A 16,342-nucleotide genomic window follows, 5' to 3' on the forward strand; every position below is an offset into this window, starting at 1 on the left:
TTTACGGTAGTAGCATATTACTGAGCATTGGACGTCAATAAAATGAATGACGGATACTGCGCAGTCTGCGCTTATTACGCGCAAATCGGAAAATCAGAAATTCAATTCATTCCCCAAGTACAAGGACTAGACTAAGTTCTCAGTCGAGAGTCTGTCGACGTCCCACCGGGAAAAAGGCAAACTCTATCAAAACGCACAACAGGGTATTTATTCCAAACATCCTAGACCTAAACTCCGTGCTCGTGCAAATACTTGAAATTAAGTAATGTGATCCCAGTATCCAATCATCAGCATGCACGGCCTTGGCGATTGCCTATACTTGGTAATCCTCACTCCTCGTGCCTGTGCCTGTGCCTGCCTGCGGGCTCATGGGACCTAGTAGTAGGGTACCAGAAAATCGTATCCGCATATGGTACAATTATAACATCTGATTGGTCAGAAATGCGCAAAATGCTTTTCGATCTGCAACTGGTGAGCGTGGTCTCCCAATGACAGCGGAGAAATGACATACCCTGATCGTCCAGGAACAGAATATGCAGTGCTTTCATCTGCGATAGGATATCAAAGTTCGGCTGTAGCTCCAGCACCACGGGCCGACCGGCTTTTTTGCCGGGATTGACTGTCTCGATGCAATTTACTACCTAGAGTGTCAGTATAGTTGCGTAGATAGGAAAAGTGCAAGTGAAGAATGACGGAGCATACCAGGAATTGAAACATATCGCTTCAGCTCCTTGCGCTGCGAGTTGGCGAAAAACAGCATGACCTGTTTCCCGTTGTATCCGCGGAAGATCCGTAGATTCTGGCTGATGCATTCCTCCCCGCGGCCTTTGGATTTTGCTTCCGCGATGCCGGCAATAAAAACGAGTTTTGCGGCCAGGATGAGTTCCTGGAACTGCACGCAGTCTGCTGGATGTCAGCATCGGGAGCTCCAGAATAGAGGAAGAGTACTAACCCTGCCAGTCCTCAAAAGTATATGAGAGCTTAGTGGTAAAGACCGTGCTGGCGCTTTGGACGGTCTGCTCTTCCAGAAAGGAGATGCGGAGGGAGGGTTCATCCCGGAGTTTGGGATGTTCGAGGTGAGGCACGGGGAGTTTTGTGCCGTGGACTGTCTGCATTAGATTTGCTTCTTGTCTAGCAATTCAGCGACTCACAGGTATGGATAAAAGGCGAATTCTGCCCTATCCCGCCCCCCAGCTCCAGACCGCGGAGGGTGCCTGTGGCATCCTTGCAGATGTCGATGTAGGTATATCGTAATTTGAAGAGTTTGCTATTTCGCACGAATGATCTATTTCCAAGTCAGATTGACAGATTGACCCTGCCATAATCAAGGGACGTACATTGTCACGGCCGGACTGAGCTGTAAGCGAGAGACATCGTCATGCAGCGATGGGACCCTCGACCTCGTCCCCGGCGTGGTCGCGGGGCTGATGGGCGTGTAGAACGGCGACGACGGAGAACCCAGAATTGCGGATGCTGAGCCGGACGAGCCGGTCGAGGTGGAAAATGCACTTTCGCGTCGGGACGGAGGTAGAGGAGGCAGAGGCCAGTCGTGATCGAAGACGGATAGTGTATGGTGGCTCATGGCCGCAGTGTGGGACGGCCGATGCGCATATATAATTGCCAGAAGGTGGGAGAATATACAGTTATATAACGATGAATCTGTATACGATCGTCAAAGTGACAGCTTCAGCGATGGATATAGGTCCCTAGTGATCTAACAGTGGAACAACAACGTGGGAGACTGGCGATCGTGCTGATCTCCGAGATATGATCGATGGGGCTGAGATGGACGCAGGGAATCGGAGTCCCATTCTTCTGGCTGCTCGGTTGATGCCTATGCCTTCAATTATGACCGATAATCATGAGTTCGCAAAGGTGGTGGAACTGGACCGAAACCATAACGGAAATGGGAATCTAGTTTAGGGCGGATGAGGATTTTGAAAGACCACAACTTAAATAGAGTGGTAGTAACTAGTCAGATAGTCAATTGTCAATAGTCGATGATGTAGAGAATATACTACTGGAGACTGAGTAAATAGATAGACGTACTGAGCCCTCGTGGAGCAGACAACTGGATCGGATGTGCTGTGGAGTTGCTCAACAAGTGCATATTTAGTGCCTGGTGTGTGCAACCAGGTGCAGGGAATCAACCATCAGAACAGACAGGGTTATCCGCAACGTGCGCAAATGGATGGCTGAGGTTAAAAGCTTATAAGCCGGTGGGGCCCTTGTCAGCCTCTGGAACGGCGTGACAATGGGACATTTCTGCCTTTGTCTTCCTCGGCTGTGTCCTGGCACTTAATATATCCATCACCATGGCATATTCATGGATTCAGAATCAACTATTGGTGAACTGCCATGAGTCGTGGTCGTCCACAAGCGCCATGGCACGATCCTCCTGACTCAATATCTCCTCGATGGCCTGTGTCTGCACGGATATCACATTGACGTCCTTAAAGTCCAAGCTCAAGCTAGATAGAGCTCTGTCCATGTGCAATGACGACGGAGCCTGATCCTGGTAATCGGTCGCATGTTTGCTTTTCCTTGCTTCCAAGATAACAGACGTAGTGAGGTATCTAGCGGAGTGAGTTAATTTATTTTCCATCAATTGGCGCTTCCATGGATCCATTCTTATTGTTATCATTGATCCAGAAACAATTTTAAGTTTGTTTTCTTCGGTGTGGATCAGGTCCGCGTCGGATTTACTACTGAGAAAAAAGAAGAGGCGCATGTTGAGAGACTGAGATCCTCCCAGTACGAAACTCTCATAGATATCCATCAGGTCAGTACGTATCAAACACAGTATGAATCCTTTGATCAATCATATATTAAATGTCTATATACAGAGTCAACCCGTGGACTCCCACTCTACAGGGTATCCGACTGGAGGCCAACATGAGAAGAACTAAATGATTATCCACATCGATGAAACCACGGCAAAACGCACAGAAGATGCTTGGAACCCCAAATGCAATCTATAGGCCACGCGACGGCCGCAGGAAAACACCCAAAACTTCGGAGTATCCCTAGACCAAAGCCGGGAACCAGGGTAACCGGCACTCAACGCACGTGGTGGCTAGTCTCAGACACACTGACCACGGTGTCAACGGTCTTCAGACTAAGCTAGAACGAAACCAAAAGGATTCGACATTCCGCACATTGATTTCCGCAGCCGCATCCGCATCCTTCGGCCGTGAGTCGTGACACGTGCTGTCTGTGAATGCCGGTATCTGCGTTGTTTGACATGATCTATCGATCAAAGCAAATAAGAATTGAATTAGATTAGTCTCTCGCGAATTGTCGCGATGGATTTTCGTTTGTCATGAAAGGAGAAAGGAGGTTTGTGGCGTGGTCTCGTCCTGCCAGCAGACCTGTGGACTTTGCGGCTCCAGTCCGCGAGGCCACTGTCGCCAATGCTCTTGTTTTGGACGGGTTAACGACTGATCACCGCGAAGGCTTTTGAGCAATGATGCGGTAACTCGTACTGCACAGACGCATGCGGTCCATCTTGACAAACGCCTGACCATCCAGACACAGCCGGTTGATCAGAGTCTTGAAGTGGTGCGGCAGCGCATGCACCTTGACCAGACCTAGGATCACCTGTCGCATGGACCGGAAGTAAAAGTCGACCGTGTCGATCAGCGGCGCCTGCAACCCATCCAGACTGGCATTGTCCGAGCGCAACACCGTGAAGCCGGCATCGGCCAGCGCCCGCTCGAGAATCTCCGGGGTGGGAGTGCCGACGGCGCCGATGAGAGGCTTGACGCGACACATGAGCTCCGCATGCTCCGGGTTCGACGGGTCGTACGCAGGCAGGCTGACCCAGTCCAGCAGGGAGATCTTTGCGCCGGGCTTGACGACGCGGTAGATCTCGCGGAAGAGCGCCGTCAGGTCCTTGCACAGACTCAGGGCCTGGATCTGGTAGAAGGCGTCGAAGCTCTCGTCCTCGAACGGCAGCGGCAGCGAGTTGAAATCCTGCACGACGAACTTATTCTGGAACCCGCGCTTGTCGTTAAACTTTTGCGCCTGCGCGATCTGGTTCGGGTCGATGTTGATGCCGGTGACCTGCGCACCACCGGAGAATTGCGTCATGTGCGCCGCCACCCGCCCGCGGCCGCAACCCAAATCCAACACCTTGTCGCCGGGTCCGAGCCCGATGTCGCGGGCGATCGACTCCTCGTACAGGAGCTGGTTCTCCAGCACGGTCGCCTTCTTGCTCATGAACGGCGGGATGTACATCTTCTCCACGTCGCCCAGCGCACACAGGTGGTTCAACACCCCGTAGTACGCTTTGAGGCAGTCGCCGACTTTCTCCTGGTAGTTAGGCCCCAATGTCTCGATCATCTGCTTCTCGTCCGACCAGTCGAGGTTATAGATGACATATGACGCCATGAAGTCGTCAACCTGCTTGGGCGTCAGGTGCTGCAGGTATCGGAAGGCGGTCCAGAAGGTCTTCCACCGCTTCGGGGAAGCTGAGTTGTGCAGGTCCGGACGGTCTTTACCTGCGGTCGAGGTCTCTGATGCTGCTGCGGCTGCTGCTGCTGCTACCTTTTGCTTCTCTTGCGCAATGACGTCCACGGAGCTACTGCTCTCGGAGCTGCGCCCGGACTGGCGCGATGACGCCAGGGCCGGTGCTGTGGTCTGTGTTTCCATCATTGTTGTGGCGGTGATAGCGGACTGGGGAAAGAGAAGCTGAATGCAAAGCGGGTGGGATATGCTGAATATCTATTATTATGGAGGCATCCTACGCAGACGGGCAAGCATCCCGGGTTGAGAGGAGCGGGGCCCGCTTTGAATTTATAAGCAGTCAAAAGCACAGTTGAGTCAAAGAGGATTTTTTTTTTTCTTCCCTCTTCTGCATCGGCTTGTTTTCCATGAGGGGCAGGCTATCTAATTCGGATAACCGCCATATGACCTGCCATGGGTTAATCGGGGACCCTAGAGGGGTGACTGGGTGAGGCAATGGCCGCAGTGGGCTAAATTACTCTTCTTTGTCACCAGATCTGGAAGCTCACGGAAGGGTCGGATGTGGAGGTCCATCCTCCGTAGTACGTAGTGGAAAAGAAAAAAGTAAAATTTGCTGATAATCCCAAGGACGGGATAAGACGGCAGATGATCCGGAAACGAACATGAGCATGAGCATCACCCCTGCGAGATGAGTCAAGTATGTAATGTAAGCTGGTGGTAAGCTATCACAGACCGCTGCTTCCCCTCTCGTGAGGGGTTGCTTATACTTGTGGTGTTCAACTAACTACTACTACAACCACCACGACTACTAGTACCAACGGTCTAACTGACATATGACAAAACACAATTGACCCTGCCAAGCACTCCCTCTAGACAAAGACCCATCGAAGCTCGATGACAAGGCTTAGTCTATACAGCGGAAGAAGCTATGCACAGATTCTCGTACATAGCGCTCAACCCTACCGGGATGTCTCGGCTCGGCTTCGGCGCGCCTTTTGCTTCTTTGGACAGTTTGATTGATGGAAAGGGCTAGGCCTTGGCTGCTTTGGGGTTAGTCTGCTGTACGGATTACTCCAATAAGGAACTTGCCCCGATTTCGGATATTTTCCCAAACACTTGTCCCATGCTTAGTCAGAATGACTGGCCATCGTTGACAGTTTCTATCATGGTTAAACCTGGATATCCGAATGGCCGATCCGAACTATGGATCATATGTCCAGTTACTACAGATGGGGCAGTTTGATGTTGTAAAAGTAATAGCATACTGGCAGACATGCTCGATGACATTAGAAATCAAAATAGTTAATGGTTGATCCACAGTCCCTGGTTACATCATCAGCCCTGCCGATCCCATTATCAAATTGCTTTGATCTCATGGTTCACTCTCAGACCTCTGACGATCTACAGATTTTCATCTCTTGTTCTCGTCGTATGCACTCCATTCAGAAAGGATTGTCTGTCGATTTAAACACCGCTGTTTACCAGTAGCAACTGCAATACAATAATATCCACGCTAGCCACGTCATTTCATAGATCAACCCTGTCGTTGACTCCGCCCTATGGCCAGGGTACGGTACTTTTGTATACATTTACCGCTGTCTGTAGCGTAGTCTATGGTCTGATGAGCGGGGTAGATCCAGCCGTCCTTCGACTTGAGGACATAATGTCCGCTAATTTCTAAAGACCGAAATTATGTCGTAGACACGCGAAGTAATCGGATATCATCGTATCAAATCAGTCACGTGTCTACGGACCGGAGTATACTGAATAGAATCATTGTGGCAACATGGCATCTCTACTGTACCTTCTGTATATCAATATATATAGCCAGCAAGATCTGAACTCTGAAGATAACAACGCAGGAACCAGTCGCAGTTCCAATACCCCGGGACAAAGAACCTCAGATAAGCTTAAGCTTAACCAGTCCCAGTACCGTTCTAGATCCAACCCATCTCTTGACAGAGCTTATATAGCCGATTCCATCCCTGGCAATGGTCACCTGCACTGACGAATCCGAGACGAGAACAGCCCACCTAGCTGCAGATGATGTGATGCTTAGTCTAGACGTAATCGTAAACTGTGGCCTGTGAGTCGATCTACGGAGGGGAGGCCGGTGGCGCTCGGCTGTTAGGTAGCAGCGTTTCCAGCGGGAGGGTCAGACTCGGGCTGTCGGTGTCGGACTGGTGGCTTAGTTAATCGTGGTGGTGGGTTGGTGTGAGGTATCGGTACTTGGACTTGAGGGCTGTGTATGTGCTGATCTCCGTGGTGTACTGGGTGGACGTCTGGTTGGTGGGAGGCCTCGTGCTTGCTGAGGGTGAGGGTTAGGGTTATTCTCAGTTCGTTTGGGCTTGCTGGAGCTGAGACGAAATGATATATAGGGTAGAGATACTGGCTCTGGGGCTCAGGATATTGAGAAGGCAAAAGTCAAGTACTGTACTCGTCTTGAGTACAGTCTCTGATGGCATCATGCAGTGATATTGGCTTTCGACGGACTTGACTTGGCAAAAGCATGAGCACTTATCATATTGCCTGAACATAGTATGTATTCATGATATGATTGAGCAAGGGAGATCTCTGCAAACAGACTGGATTCCCGTAGTATAGGTCTAATCATAACCTGTATACGATACCCTTGAGTCTCCTGCTGTCAACCATCTCCCTGGATAAGATCTCCACTCTGTCAGTGCTCTATATGACTCATCCAGTATGACATCCAGCGTTTCTGTAGTGGCTAGATTTCCGTGCAAAGCCGGAAGTGGACAGGTAGGACAATCCGACATAAGCATCGAGAAGTCTCATTTGTCACTTTGACTCTGAGTATTTCTAATCTTATCTATCTATCCGCCTAAATGCCTGAATAATATGTAGATTATATATATATATTTGTTCTAACTGGTCAATGTATCACCGATTCGACCCTCTAAATCGACAGCACAACTCCCCACACAGACAGACCTTATTCAACTGCTTCCAATAATGGTCCGAGTAATCTACCGTGATCTCCCTCCCCGCTACTACACCTCGCGAAACCACAACGATCCGCTCCCGGCCGCGCCAGTAGAACCGCTGGAACTGGCTATTGGGCCGGCATGAATGGTTGATAAACCGGGTGAAGTTGCCCATCTCGCCCTGGTAGATCTGGTACGTCCTGCCCTTCGTGCCGCCTACCATGACATCTACGCCGGAGATACCATTTGTTATAAGCCCGACGAATTCGCCGATTGCTGCCCCGCGGTCAAAGTTCTGCAGCTTCATCAGCGGTGTGCCTGGAAGACCTACAGCGTGGACTTACCACACGGGCCACTACGCCATTGTTCTTTCCACTGGCGGTACTGAATATCTGAACAGGAGCAGGTCCCTTGACGCCTCCGAATAGCGCCGGAAAACACGAGCATTGGTTCTGCTCGACGTCGTCCGCCTGTTTCGACTTGCAGACCTGGCAGATATCCGGATCCAGATCGGGTACGCGACGGGGATCTTCTTCCCCGAACACTGTCGTATCGAGCACACACTCGTCGATGAAGCGATAAAGGAACCCGTTCGGCAGATTGAGGTGCGCATAGGTCGCGTGCAGGGGTAGCGCTGGCTCTCCTGTCACCGTCACCCACTCATGGGGGTGGCCATGGTACTGGCGCCGGGTACCCCCCTGGCCGATGACGTGCAACAGATCCCTCCATTCGGGGTGGAGGGTGTCCGCCGCAACTTTTAGACTCGACCGGATATGGCGCAGACGAGTCGAGAAACCCTCGCTAAAGCCGGTGCGGTATTTGCAGAACCGGTAGACGCCGGAGCTGGCGAAGATCAGGGCGGGCCAGCCGCCTGCATCTTTGATTTCCTTGTACCCGCGCCAGATTGCCCTATTTCGTTAGTGGAGGTTTAGAAAAGGAAATGGTGGATTGAGATACATTCTGTTTCGGAGGTCCTTTTCCTTCCAGTTGAGGACTGCACAGGCCTCTTTCAGCGCAGTCATTCGTGCTTCAGTACTGGATAAATGCGGGTTCTCCAGCCGGATGACGGCAATACGTGCTTCATAGCATTCAATCCAGTAGGCCTGGACGATCATCTCCAAGGCGCGAGACGACTGGCTCTGATTGTAGTATTTCATGCACAGAGTGTTGACAGCTCGGAAGACCTTTTTTGTCAGCGAAGCCTACCCGACTCGATCACCGCTACTCACATCTCCACTGACACCAGTGCGGATATTAATCGTGGGTTCAGCCACCTGTCCGATTAGCAAAGTAACGCATGTCGATCAGAAACATACAGCAGGAACTCGGCTCAGCTTCACAGGTGAGTACATCTGTCTCCAGATCCCCGCAATCAACTTGTCGGTTGATGTAGGCTCCAGGACCGGCGCGGCGTAATCCTGTCCGGCTTTTCTACGCTGCGGAAACCCGGTGTCACTATGGACCTGGCGGACTGATCTGGAGACTGTGCTTTGATCCTCTGTGGAAGAAGTATCGCCACTATGGTCCGGCTCTGGAGACTCTACAATTGTCCCGGCGGGCTGAAGATGTCGGGATGGTCGCAGACCGCTGACCGTCTTGTGACGTTTGGGAGGATGTGCTTCCTCATTTTGGATTGATCTGGGGGTGAGCGGTGCGTTTTCATCCGTTTCGTCGTCCTAGAAAATTAGCATGCAATTTTACCAGTCGAGATGGACATACTCGAGGTGGAGTAGCAGTTGGAGTGATTGGGGAATATGGAATCACTTGTCCATTCTTAAGATCAATGCAGCCCTAATAATGTAAGAATACAGTATATAAGCCTCATACCACGAAGGATAAGTACCAAAAGTATTGTGCCAGGAGGCGAACGAGATGCATCCTTTGTACAGATAGACGCTTCTATGTGCAGGACAAGATGATCTTTGCTCTCGTAGCTCTCCTTTGCGTTATGGTTACTCAAAATCGATGCCAGCTGCGAGGGAAATTGCTGGTTGCCCAGCAGCGTGCACAATTGCGATACCAACGGAACAGCCATGCCATTGAGTCGAGCGATATCAAATCATAGATGAGATGAAGAAGATGTGTATACCCCAATCCCCTATTCGTATGTAGAAAATCTGCCCGCGCAGAAAAAGCTGCTGACTCATCGAACAGAACTGCCAGCGCATGACGTCAAGCATCCCGATTGGCTCGGAGTATGCAGTATATGGACGAAGCCGGAAGCGTTGAGTCCATGAGAAGAGCGTAGGAGCAGTTCTGAAATGAAGGTAGAGAAAAAGAGTGATGACTGCGGTGCGCCCTCTGTTGTGTCTCAGCACCCTTCAGCTGTCACGATCACTCATATCACTCCATACATTCCCCAACGTTGTCACCCAAAATCAACCTCCCCACCGGGAGATTTTCAACGGACGTTCGATCACCCTCTGATGAGGCCAAGAAATCCAAGACAGAGAATAGCATAAAAGCTCTCCAATTCCTCCTCTAAGCTCATTTCCCCGTCGCAAGTCTACCTCCATATACTCATCTCATGCATCATTCAAGACTCGCGCACAATCATCATGTCCCCCGACCAGCCTCTAACAAGAGAAAAATCCTGGCTGTCATACACCTACGAAGGTCGCAAAGGATGGAAGTCCCTCCGCGCTCTGAATCTCTTTCGGGGCATGTATCACGACGTGCGTCGAAGGTTGCCCTACTACTGGAGTGATATCGCAGATGCATGGACGTACCGTGTTGTTGCGAGTACGATCCGGATGTACTTTGTTAAGTGCGTTTCTCTTTCTACTCTTGCCCGCTGTTGAGGGCGTGTACTGATAACGGCAGTATGCTCCCTGCCATTGCATACACCCTAGATATGTACCGCCGCACAGGCGAATTCTACGGCATCAACGAGGCGCTCTTCTCGTCTGCGCTGGCCGCTATGATCTTTAGTGTGCTTGGTGCGCAGCCGTTGACTATCGTGGGTATTACGGGGTTGATCTCGCTGTTTAACTACACTATCTATGATATCGTGACTATCTATGAGCCGGCCATCTACCCGAATTTCATGTGCTGGACGGCCATCTGGGCGGCCATCTTCCATTGGATCGTGGCTGTCTGTAACCTGTGTGACTATATGCGCTATGTCACGGACTTTTCGTCCGAGTCGTTCGGTGCCTATGTTGGGATTATCTATTGCAGTGAGTTCACCCTGCGGGTATGGGAGTCGTAACGTACTGACAGTAGTAGTCAAAGGAGTCGAGGAACTAGTAAATGAGTTTACCACGCAGGGCAACACCGCCGGGTTCATGAGCACCATGATTGCCATCCTGTACTTTCTCACCATCTACGGCCTGGAACGGCTCGGGTCCAGTACCGTCTGGAAACCGTGGTTCAGGGGCTTACTGGCCGACTACGCATATGTAGTATGTATCCCCGGTATGCGAAAAATCCAATCACTCACATGTACAGATCGGGACCATCTTCTGGGTAGGCTTCTCGCATATACCCGGTAACCTCAAAGCCACCCACGTCTCCTTCGTCCCCATCACCCGCGCCTTCTATCCTACCCAGCCACGCGGCTGGCTCATCCATTTCTGGGAACTCGACGCCAAATGGGTCTTCGCCGCACTGCCCTTTGGGTTCCTCGTGATGCTCCTCTTCTACTATGACCACGTATGCCTCCTCACTTTCCTTTAACAAGCGCAACACTAACCCAGAGCAGAATGTAAGCAGCCTAACCGCTCAGGCAAGGCAATTCCCCCTCAAGAAACCCGCCGGTTTCCACTGGGACTTCTTCCTCCTGGGCTGCACCACCTTCCTAGCAGGCATCACGGGCATCCCCATGCCAAACGGCCTAGTGCCGCAGGTACGGCAATCCCCCTATTTCTTTCATCCTAGCTAAACGATATCCAGGCCCCCGTCCACACAGACTCCCTAACCATTTACGAAACCTCCCTCCGCACCATCTCCACCTCCGAAGGCGAGGGCGCCGAAATCCGCCGCCCAGTCGTAACCGCCAGCGCCGTCGTCGAGCAACGCATCTCCCACTTCCTCATGGGCCTGCTCATCATCGGCACCATGACCCGCCCGCTGCTGGTGGTCCTGCACACGATGCCCGCCGCCGTCTTCGCAGGCGTCTTCTTCACCGTCGGCTGGGGCTCCATCGAGTCAAACGGCATCCTCCAGAAATTGATCTTTCTTGCGCGCGAGAGCCGCTTCATCCAGCGCGATGAGCCGCTGTTGACTGTACGACGGCGCAAGATCGCGCTGTATATCGCCTGTCAGGCGGTGGGCGTTGCCGCGACGGTGGCCATCTCGCAGACGATTGCGGCGATTGGGTTCCCGATTCTGATCATTGCGTTGATTCCGTTCAGGGTGTGGATTATGCCGAGGTGGTTCAGTGCCGAGGAGCTGGATGTCATGGATGATTTGACGGCGAACAATAGTGCGGTGTTGGCCAGTCTTGGGGGTCCACCGCGGTTTCCGGGACAGCCTGATAATGAGAGGTTTGGGCTGGAGCGGCGCTATTCTGAGCGAGGGTTTGGGTTGGCGAGGCAGAGGGCGGGGAGTATCCATCGTTAGGTTCGGGATGTATTGCTAGAGATGATGCAAGAGATAAATAGCGTGCGTTAGGGTGAAAAGTTAGAACACTTTCGTACTCGAACGATCTGTGAGAATAAGAACTACAACATGAACTTTTCCTTCAGTAACCTACATCGCATTATTGACCTCTTCAAGGATGTTTACGATAAGCCAGCAGGAATCTCCCAATTGCCAGGTGACCATTTGCCTGTGCCAGTTTCGCCGCTCTTTTTCTCTTGACCTCAAGCTCTTCGGTATCCAGATGATAGTTCAACAGGAGATGCAGAGTGTCAAGCCTGCCATTCTCTGCAGCGGCATCGATGGCATTTAATCCCTGCTCAATGGCAGGTGCTCCATTGGCATCTGCCCCGGCATGAAGTAGCATCATCACAATGCGAATGTTGCCGCGTATCGCGGCCCCTTGCAAGGCTGTGACACCACCCAAATGTGCTGCTGGAGAATTGACTTCGGCTCCATGAGCCAGTAGATATTCAGAGAGCTGCACATAACCCGAGCTTGCAGCCTCTTGGAGAGCAGTCTGACCTCGCACTGGACTGGGCAAGCCGTTGACATCAGCCCCATGATGCACCAGGAGGTCTGTCATGACTCGATGGTTCTCTGACACTGCTGTTTGCAGGGCAGTCTTCCCTCCATGCTTGTTTGCTGGTGCATTGACGTCAGCGCCCCATTCGAGCAGTAACTGGACTATGTCAATAGTTCGCCTAGAAACGGCGGCCTGAAGAGCCGTGACATTGCCAGGAGAGCTGGTTTCCCAGCGGTGGTTTACGTTGGCCCCTGCAGAAAGCAGACAGTGCACCACTCTGTAGTTGTGCCTTTCTACTGCAATTTGAAGAAATGGCTTCGACTGAGTGCCCGGGTTATTGTTAACGGCTGCCCCCCCTTTGAGCAGCATCTCCAGCAAAGGCACGTCGCATTTCCAGCGGGCCAGAGCTAGCCCTATGACTTGACTCTTCGTAATGGGTTCAGACGATATGCCGTCCGGTTCTTTATTGAGGAAAAGCTGGACTAGCTCTTTATCACATCTCTCGGCGGCAGCTTCCATCACCGAGATTCCGTGAGATTCAGCTCTGTGTGACTTGATCTCTGCGCCAAACTCCAATAGCATCTTTGCCGTAGACACATGGCCGTTTTCAACTGCTGCCTGCAAGGCTGTACGTCCTCCAGACCGGCAAGGCGGGCCGTTGACGTCTGCTCCATGGCCTATCAATACCTGGACCAGATCCTCATTGCCTCGGGACGAAGCTTGCTGCACAGGGGTTAGGCCTGTCTGCGCACAAAATCCTACATTCGCGTTTGTGCCTTTCTCCAGGAGCTTCCTCGTCATTGCCTTGTCTCCATTTCTTACTGCGGCATGAAGAGGGTCGTATTGATTGTAGTCGAGACCCTCAGTATTCGCGCCTGCGCGCAGCAGTAGGTAAACTATTTCATTCCGTAATGCCGAGCCTCTGATTTGGATAGCTTCCTGGAGAGCTGTGGCCCCTCCAGTGCAAATTGGGTCGGTGTTGACAGCTGCATTTGCATCAAGAAGAATCCTGACCCCTTCGCTGTTACCCGCGGCGACTGCTATTTGCAGGGCAGTTTTGCCTTCGCGTAAGGCCGGCGGAGCATATACATCTGCCCCGTGCCTTAGCAAGATGCTCAACACCGTCGTATCCGAATGTATAGCAGCAGCCTGAAGTGCTGTCCTTCCACGATAGACGCCCGCTGGGGCATTGACGTCCGCTCCTTTCCGCAGGAGGATTTCAGTGATCCTTTTATTCCCGACCATGGCAGATATCTGGAGCGCGGTGTGGCCATACTTTCCTTCCGGCCTCTCGTCGATATGAGCTCCTGCGCTCAAAAGCATGCGGGTCATGGTGATATTCTCTTCCCTGACAACTGCTTGCAATGGTGTAAACACGGCCAGGTTGGCAGAACCCCAGTCGTGTTTGTCAAGTTCGTGATCTAGGAGTTCAGGTGGGCATTTCTTCAAGCTGGCGTTAATAGCAGCTCCTTCCTCCAGCAGAAGCTGGACCACCTCCCAATTCTCGTTTTCCGCCGCTATAAGGATGGCTGGCTTAAAGGAATCGGGAACACAAATACAACCCTCAATGCAATAGAATGAATCGTATTCTGAATCGGAGTCTGCATCGCCGTCCCCGAGATAATCGGAATTTCGATTGTCACATCGGTAAGTTGTGCGAAAATCAATGTTCGCGCCTGCAGCTATTAAAAGCTCGACCATTTCGGCATTGGCAGAGTCACGGCATGCCATTTGTAGAGGTGCGCCACTCTTGGAGGTTATGAAAGAGTCGGGGTTTGCTTTGTTATCAAGAAGGAGTTGCACCAAGCCGGGCTTCCGATTCTCGACAGCAAGTTGCAGAGGCGTGGGTTCGGCACAGTCTTGCAGCGGATTAACATGAGCTCCAAACTGGAGCAAAAGGTCCACAATATCAAGGGCTTCGGACATAAGGCATGCAGTGTGTAGCGGTGTCTCCCAGTCCACTGCTAGATTGGGGTCTGCACCGGCCTCCAGCAGCATCCTTGCACACTCCGCGTCATTGTTCTCGGTTGCTCGGTGAAGAGCTGTTGTTCGCATGCCTGTCGGCCCACTAGGTGCATCTAGGTCCGCTCCAGCCTCGATAAGGATCCGGCAGATCTCAATGTCTCCCACGGCCGCCGCACTAGCTAATAGGTTGCTCACGAATATCTGAATTGCTGTGGACGTTGATTTCAGGAGGGCCTTAAGTTTTGACTGAGAGCCGCTCTCTTAATAAGCAAAACCAGCTCGTCCGCTGACAGGCGGTTCATCAGGTTATTGGATGACGGATAGGCGAAGAGACTGAGACAGTGAGACAAATTTTCCGGGGAGGGCGATTGAAATATAGCCTCGACTGTAGCGTCGGCTATAGCCTCGGCTCGTCTTGTCAAATTGCGGTTGACATCCCCTACGGTGATAGGCTCCAGGGCTGAGATTAGATCGTCGGAATCAGAAGTGCTGTACGGATCTGCCTGAAATAAGAGTGTCTGTCGGGTCTGTTGAGCAATGGCGTAGCTGATGGTATCAAAGTCGTACCGGATATGTGTGCTCATATTTGTAGATGTTGGTGTCCTAGAAGATGTTACAGGCGGACAGTGGTCCAAGGTAGCACTCTCGAGATAAGAAGGTGTTGCGGAGGGTGCCTCATTCCCCTGGAAAGAAAGCTGCGAGTACCTCAGCTCCGGGAATTCAACATGGAAGGCGAGAGGGTCCCGTTCGGTGGATTGGGACCTTGTTGAAGTTCCAACATTGATACCATCCACGCTCAGGCTCTGGGAGCAGTCTATCGCAACGACGTTCGCGGAAACGCCGGACTCAGTACCATCTATGTCTATTCGGGGTACCCACGACAACCCTTCAGGGGTCTTGGGGTCTGAGATGATGAACAAGTGAGCATATCGACGAGGTGAGTGGGAAGCAGGATAGAGAACGAGTCGTATATAGATACGCACCAGAGTCTCCCATCCACAAACATTGCGACAATAATGAGACGTGACGCGCTGTTTCCTTTCTGACCTTTGGTTCAGGAATAAGGTTGCCGTGCACCCTGACCTCGCCTGGGTGTTTTCCGTTTCGTTTTCGCTTCTCGCGACGATGCGCAACAAATTTCCACTCCTCGTCGGTCAAATTCTTTTTGAACCTCCACTTCTTGAACTGTCGGGTATACTGAGGTGCGCTGAGACGTTCTCTCAGTCAGGACTGAACACCTTTCCAGGGGTTTTACCAACTGACCTTTTGCGGAAACTGTGCCTTTGGGACATATGCTCTTGGATCTGCTCTAAAGTCCAGCGCTGATCCAGCCACAAGGCCTTGAGCTCATCGCGGTGCCTCTGCCATTCGGTCTCTTCTTCCTTGGTTCGAGCCATGAGTTCTTTTTTCCGTTGCTTGTTTGATGACTCTTTTTCTTTCGAAGGGGGCCGTCCATGGCTCGTTTATATTCCCCATCTCCATGGGTGTAGATAGCGCCATACGAAAGGGAAGAATTTCCTCGCTGAATTCTCCTTGGATCGTACCAGAAGGTACAGATCCTGTTTCTGGAGGCTCACAGCCTTGTCGAATCAATAATGGCTTGCGGCTGTGTATATTCTGGTCTCGACAAATGACAGCAGGCAACGTCGCGCTGGACTAAACGTGATCCCTGAGTCCCTGACACGGGGTGTTAGACACCCAAGCCTTTCATTCTTTTCTTTTATTTATTTAATTATTTGTTTGTTTTTACTTTTTATTTTATTTTACTTTATATTTTCCAGCGACACCAGCAGACCGCAATTCTGGTAATCCTCCAGCTACCAAGGTAAGGTACTTCGTGCCTTGCACCTTCATG

The 16,342-nt window shown here is 51.6% G+C and overlaps 5 protein-coding genes across 5 annotated transcripts, besides 1 other annotated feature; 1 reads left to right on the forward strand and 4 right to left on the reverse strand.

The window, feature by feature from the left end:
- Positions 1–313: 313 nt before the first annotated feature.
- Positions 314–1,582, reverse strand: NFIA_106970 (uncharacterized protein; the record flags this gene model as incomplete). The annotated part of the gene is made up of 6 exons (XM_001267102.1): positions 314–375; positions 512–637; positions 703–903; positions 953–1,105; positions 1,152–1,285; positions 1,338–1,582. 6 exons carry the CDS (start codon positions 1,580–1,582, stop codon positions 314–316), a joined length of 921 nt encoding a protein of 306 aa, XP_001267103.1.
- Positions 1,583–3,444: 1,862 nt separating this feature from the next.
- On the reverse strand, positions 3,445–4,656 carry NFIA_106980 (class I SAM-dependent methyltransferase; the record flags this gene model as incomplete). Its single annotated transcript, XM_001267103.1, has 1 exon — positions 3,445–4,656. One exon carries the CDS (start codon positions 4,654–4,656, stop codon positions 3,445–3,447), a length of 1,212 nt encoding a protein of 403 aa, XP_001267104.1.
- Positions 4,518–4,546: a microsatellite.
- Positions 4,657–7,312: 2,656 nt separating the features above from the next.
- NFIA_106990 (SET domain-containing protein) lies at positions 7,313–9,450 on the reverse strand (the record flags this gene model as incomplete). Its single annotated transcript, XM_001267104.1, has 8 exons — positions 7,313–7,320; positions 7,419–7,710; positions 7,760–8,324; positions 8,373–8,599; positions 8,645–8,689; positions 8,732–9,091; positions 9,135–9,206; positions 9,259–9,450. 8 exons carry the CDS (start codon positions 9,448–9,450, stop codon positions 7,313–7,315), a joined length of 1,761 nt encoding a protein of 586 aa, XP_001267105.1.
- A 523-nt stretch (positions 9,451–9,973) lies between these two features.
- NFIA_107000 (anion exchange family protein) lies at positions 9,974–11,978 on the forward strand (the record flags this gene model as incomplete). Its single annotated transcript, XM_001267105.1, has 6 exons — positions 9,974–10,182; positions 10,239–10,594; positions 10,644–10,819; positions 10,866–11,069; positions 11,119–11,262; positions 11,310–11,978. 6 exons carry the CDS (start codon positions 9,974–9,976, stop codon positions 11,976–11,978), a joined length of 1,758 nt encoding a protein of 585 aa, XP_001267106.1.
- Positions 11,979–12,129: 151 nt separating this feature from the next.
- Positions 12,130–15,884, reverse strand: NFIA_107010 (Ankyrin repeat protein; the record flags this gene model as incomplete). The annotated part of the gene is made up of 4 exons (XM_001267106.1): positions 12,130–14,666; positions 14,735–15,391; positions 15,471–15,694; positions 15,751–15,884. 4 exons carry the CDS (start codon positions 15,882–15,884, stop codon positions 12,130–12,132), a joined length of 3,552 nt encoding a protein of 1,183 aa, XP_001267107.1.
- Between the last annotated feature and the right edge of the window lie 458 nt (positions 15,885–16,342).

Source organism: Aspergillus fischeri, genomic scaffold (assembly GCF_000149645.3).
Source record: "Aspergillus fischeri NRRL 181 1099437636245 genomic scaffold, whole genome shotgun sequence".
NCBI lineage: Eukaryota > Fungi > Ascomycota > Eurotiomycetes > Eurotiales > Aspergillaceae > Aspergillus > Aspergillus fischeri.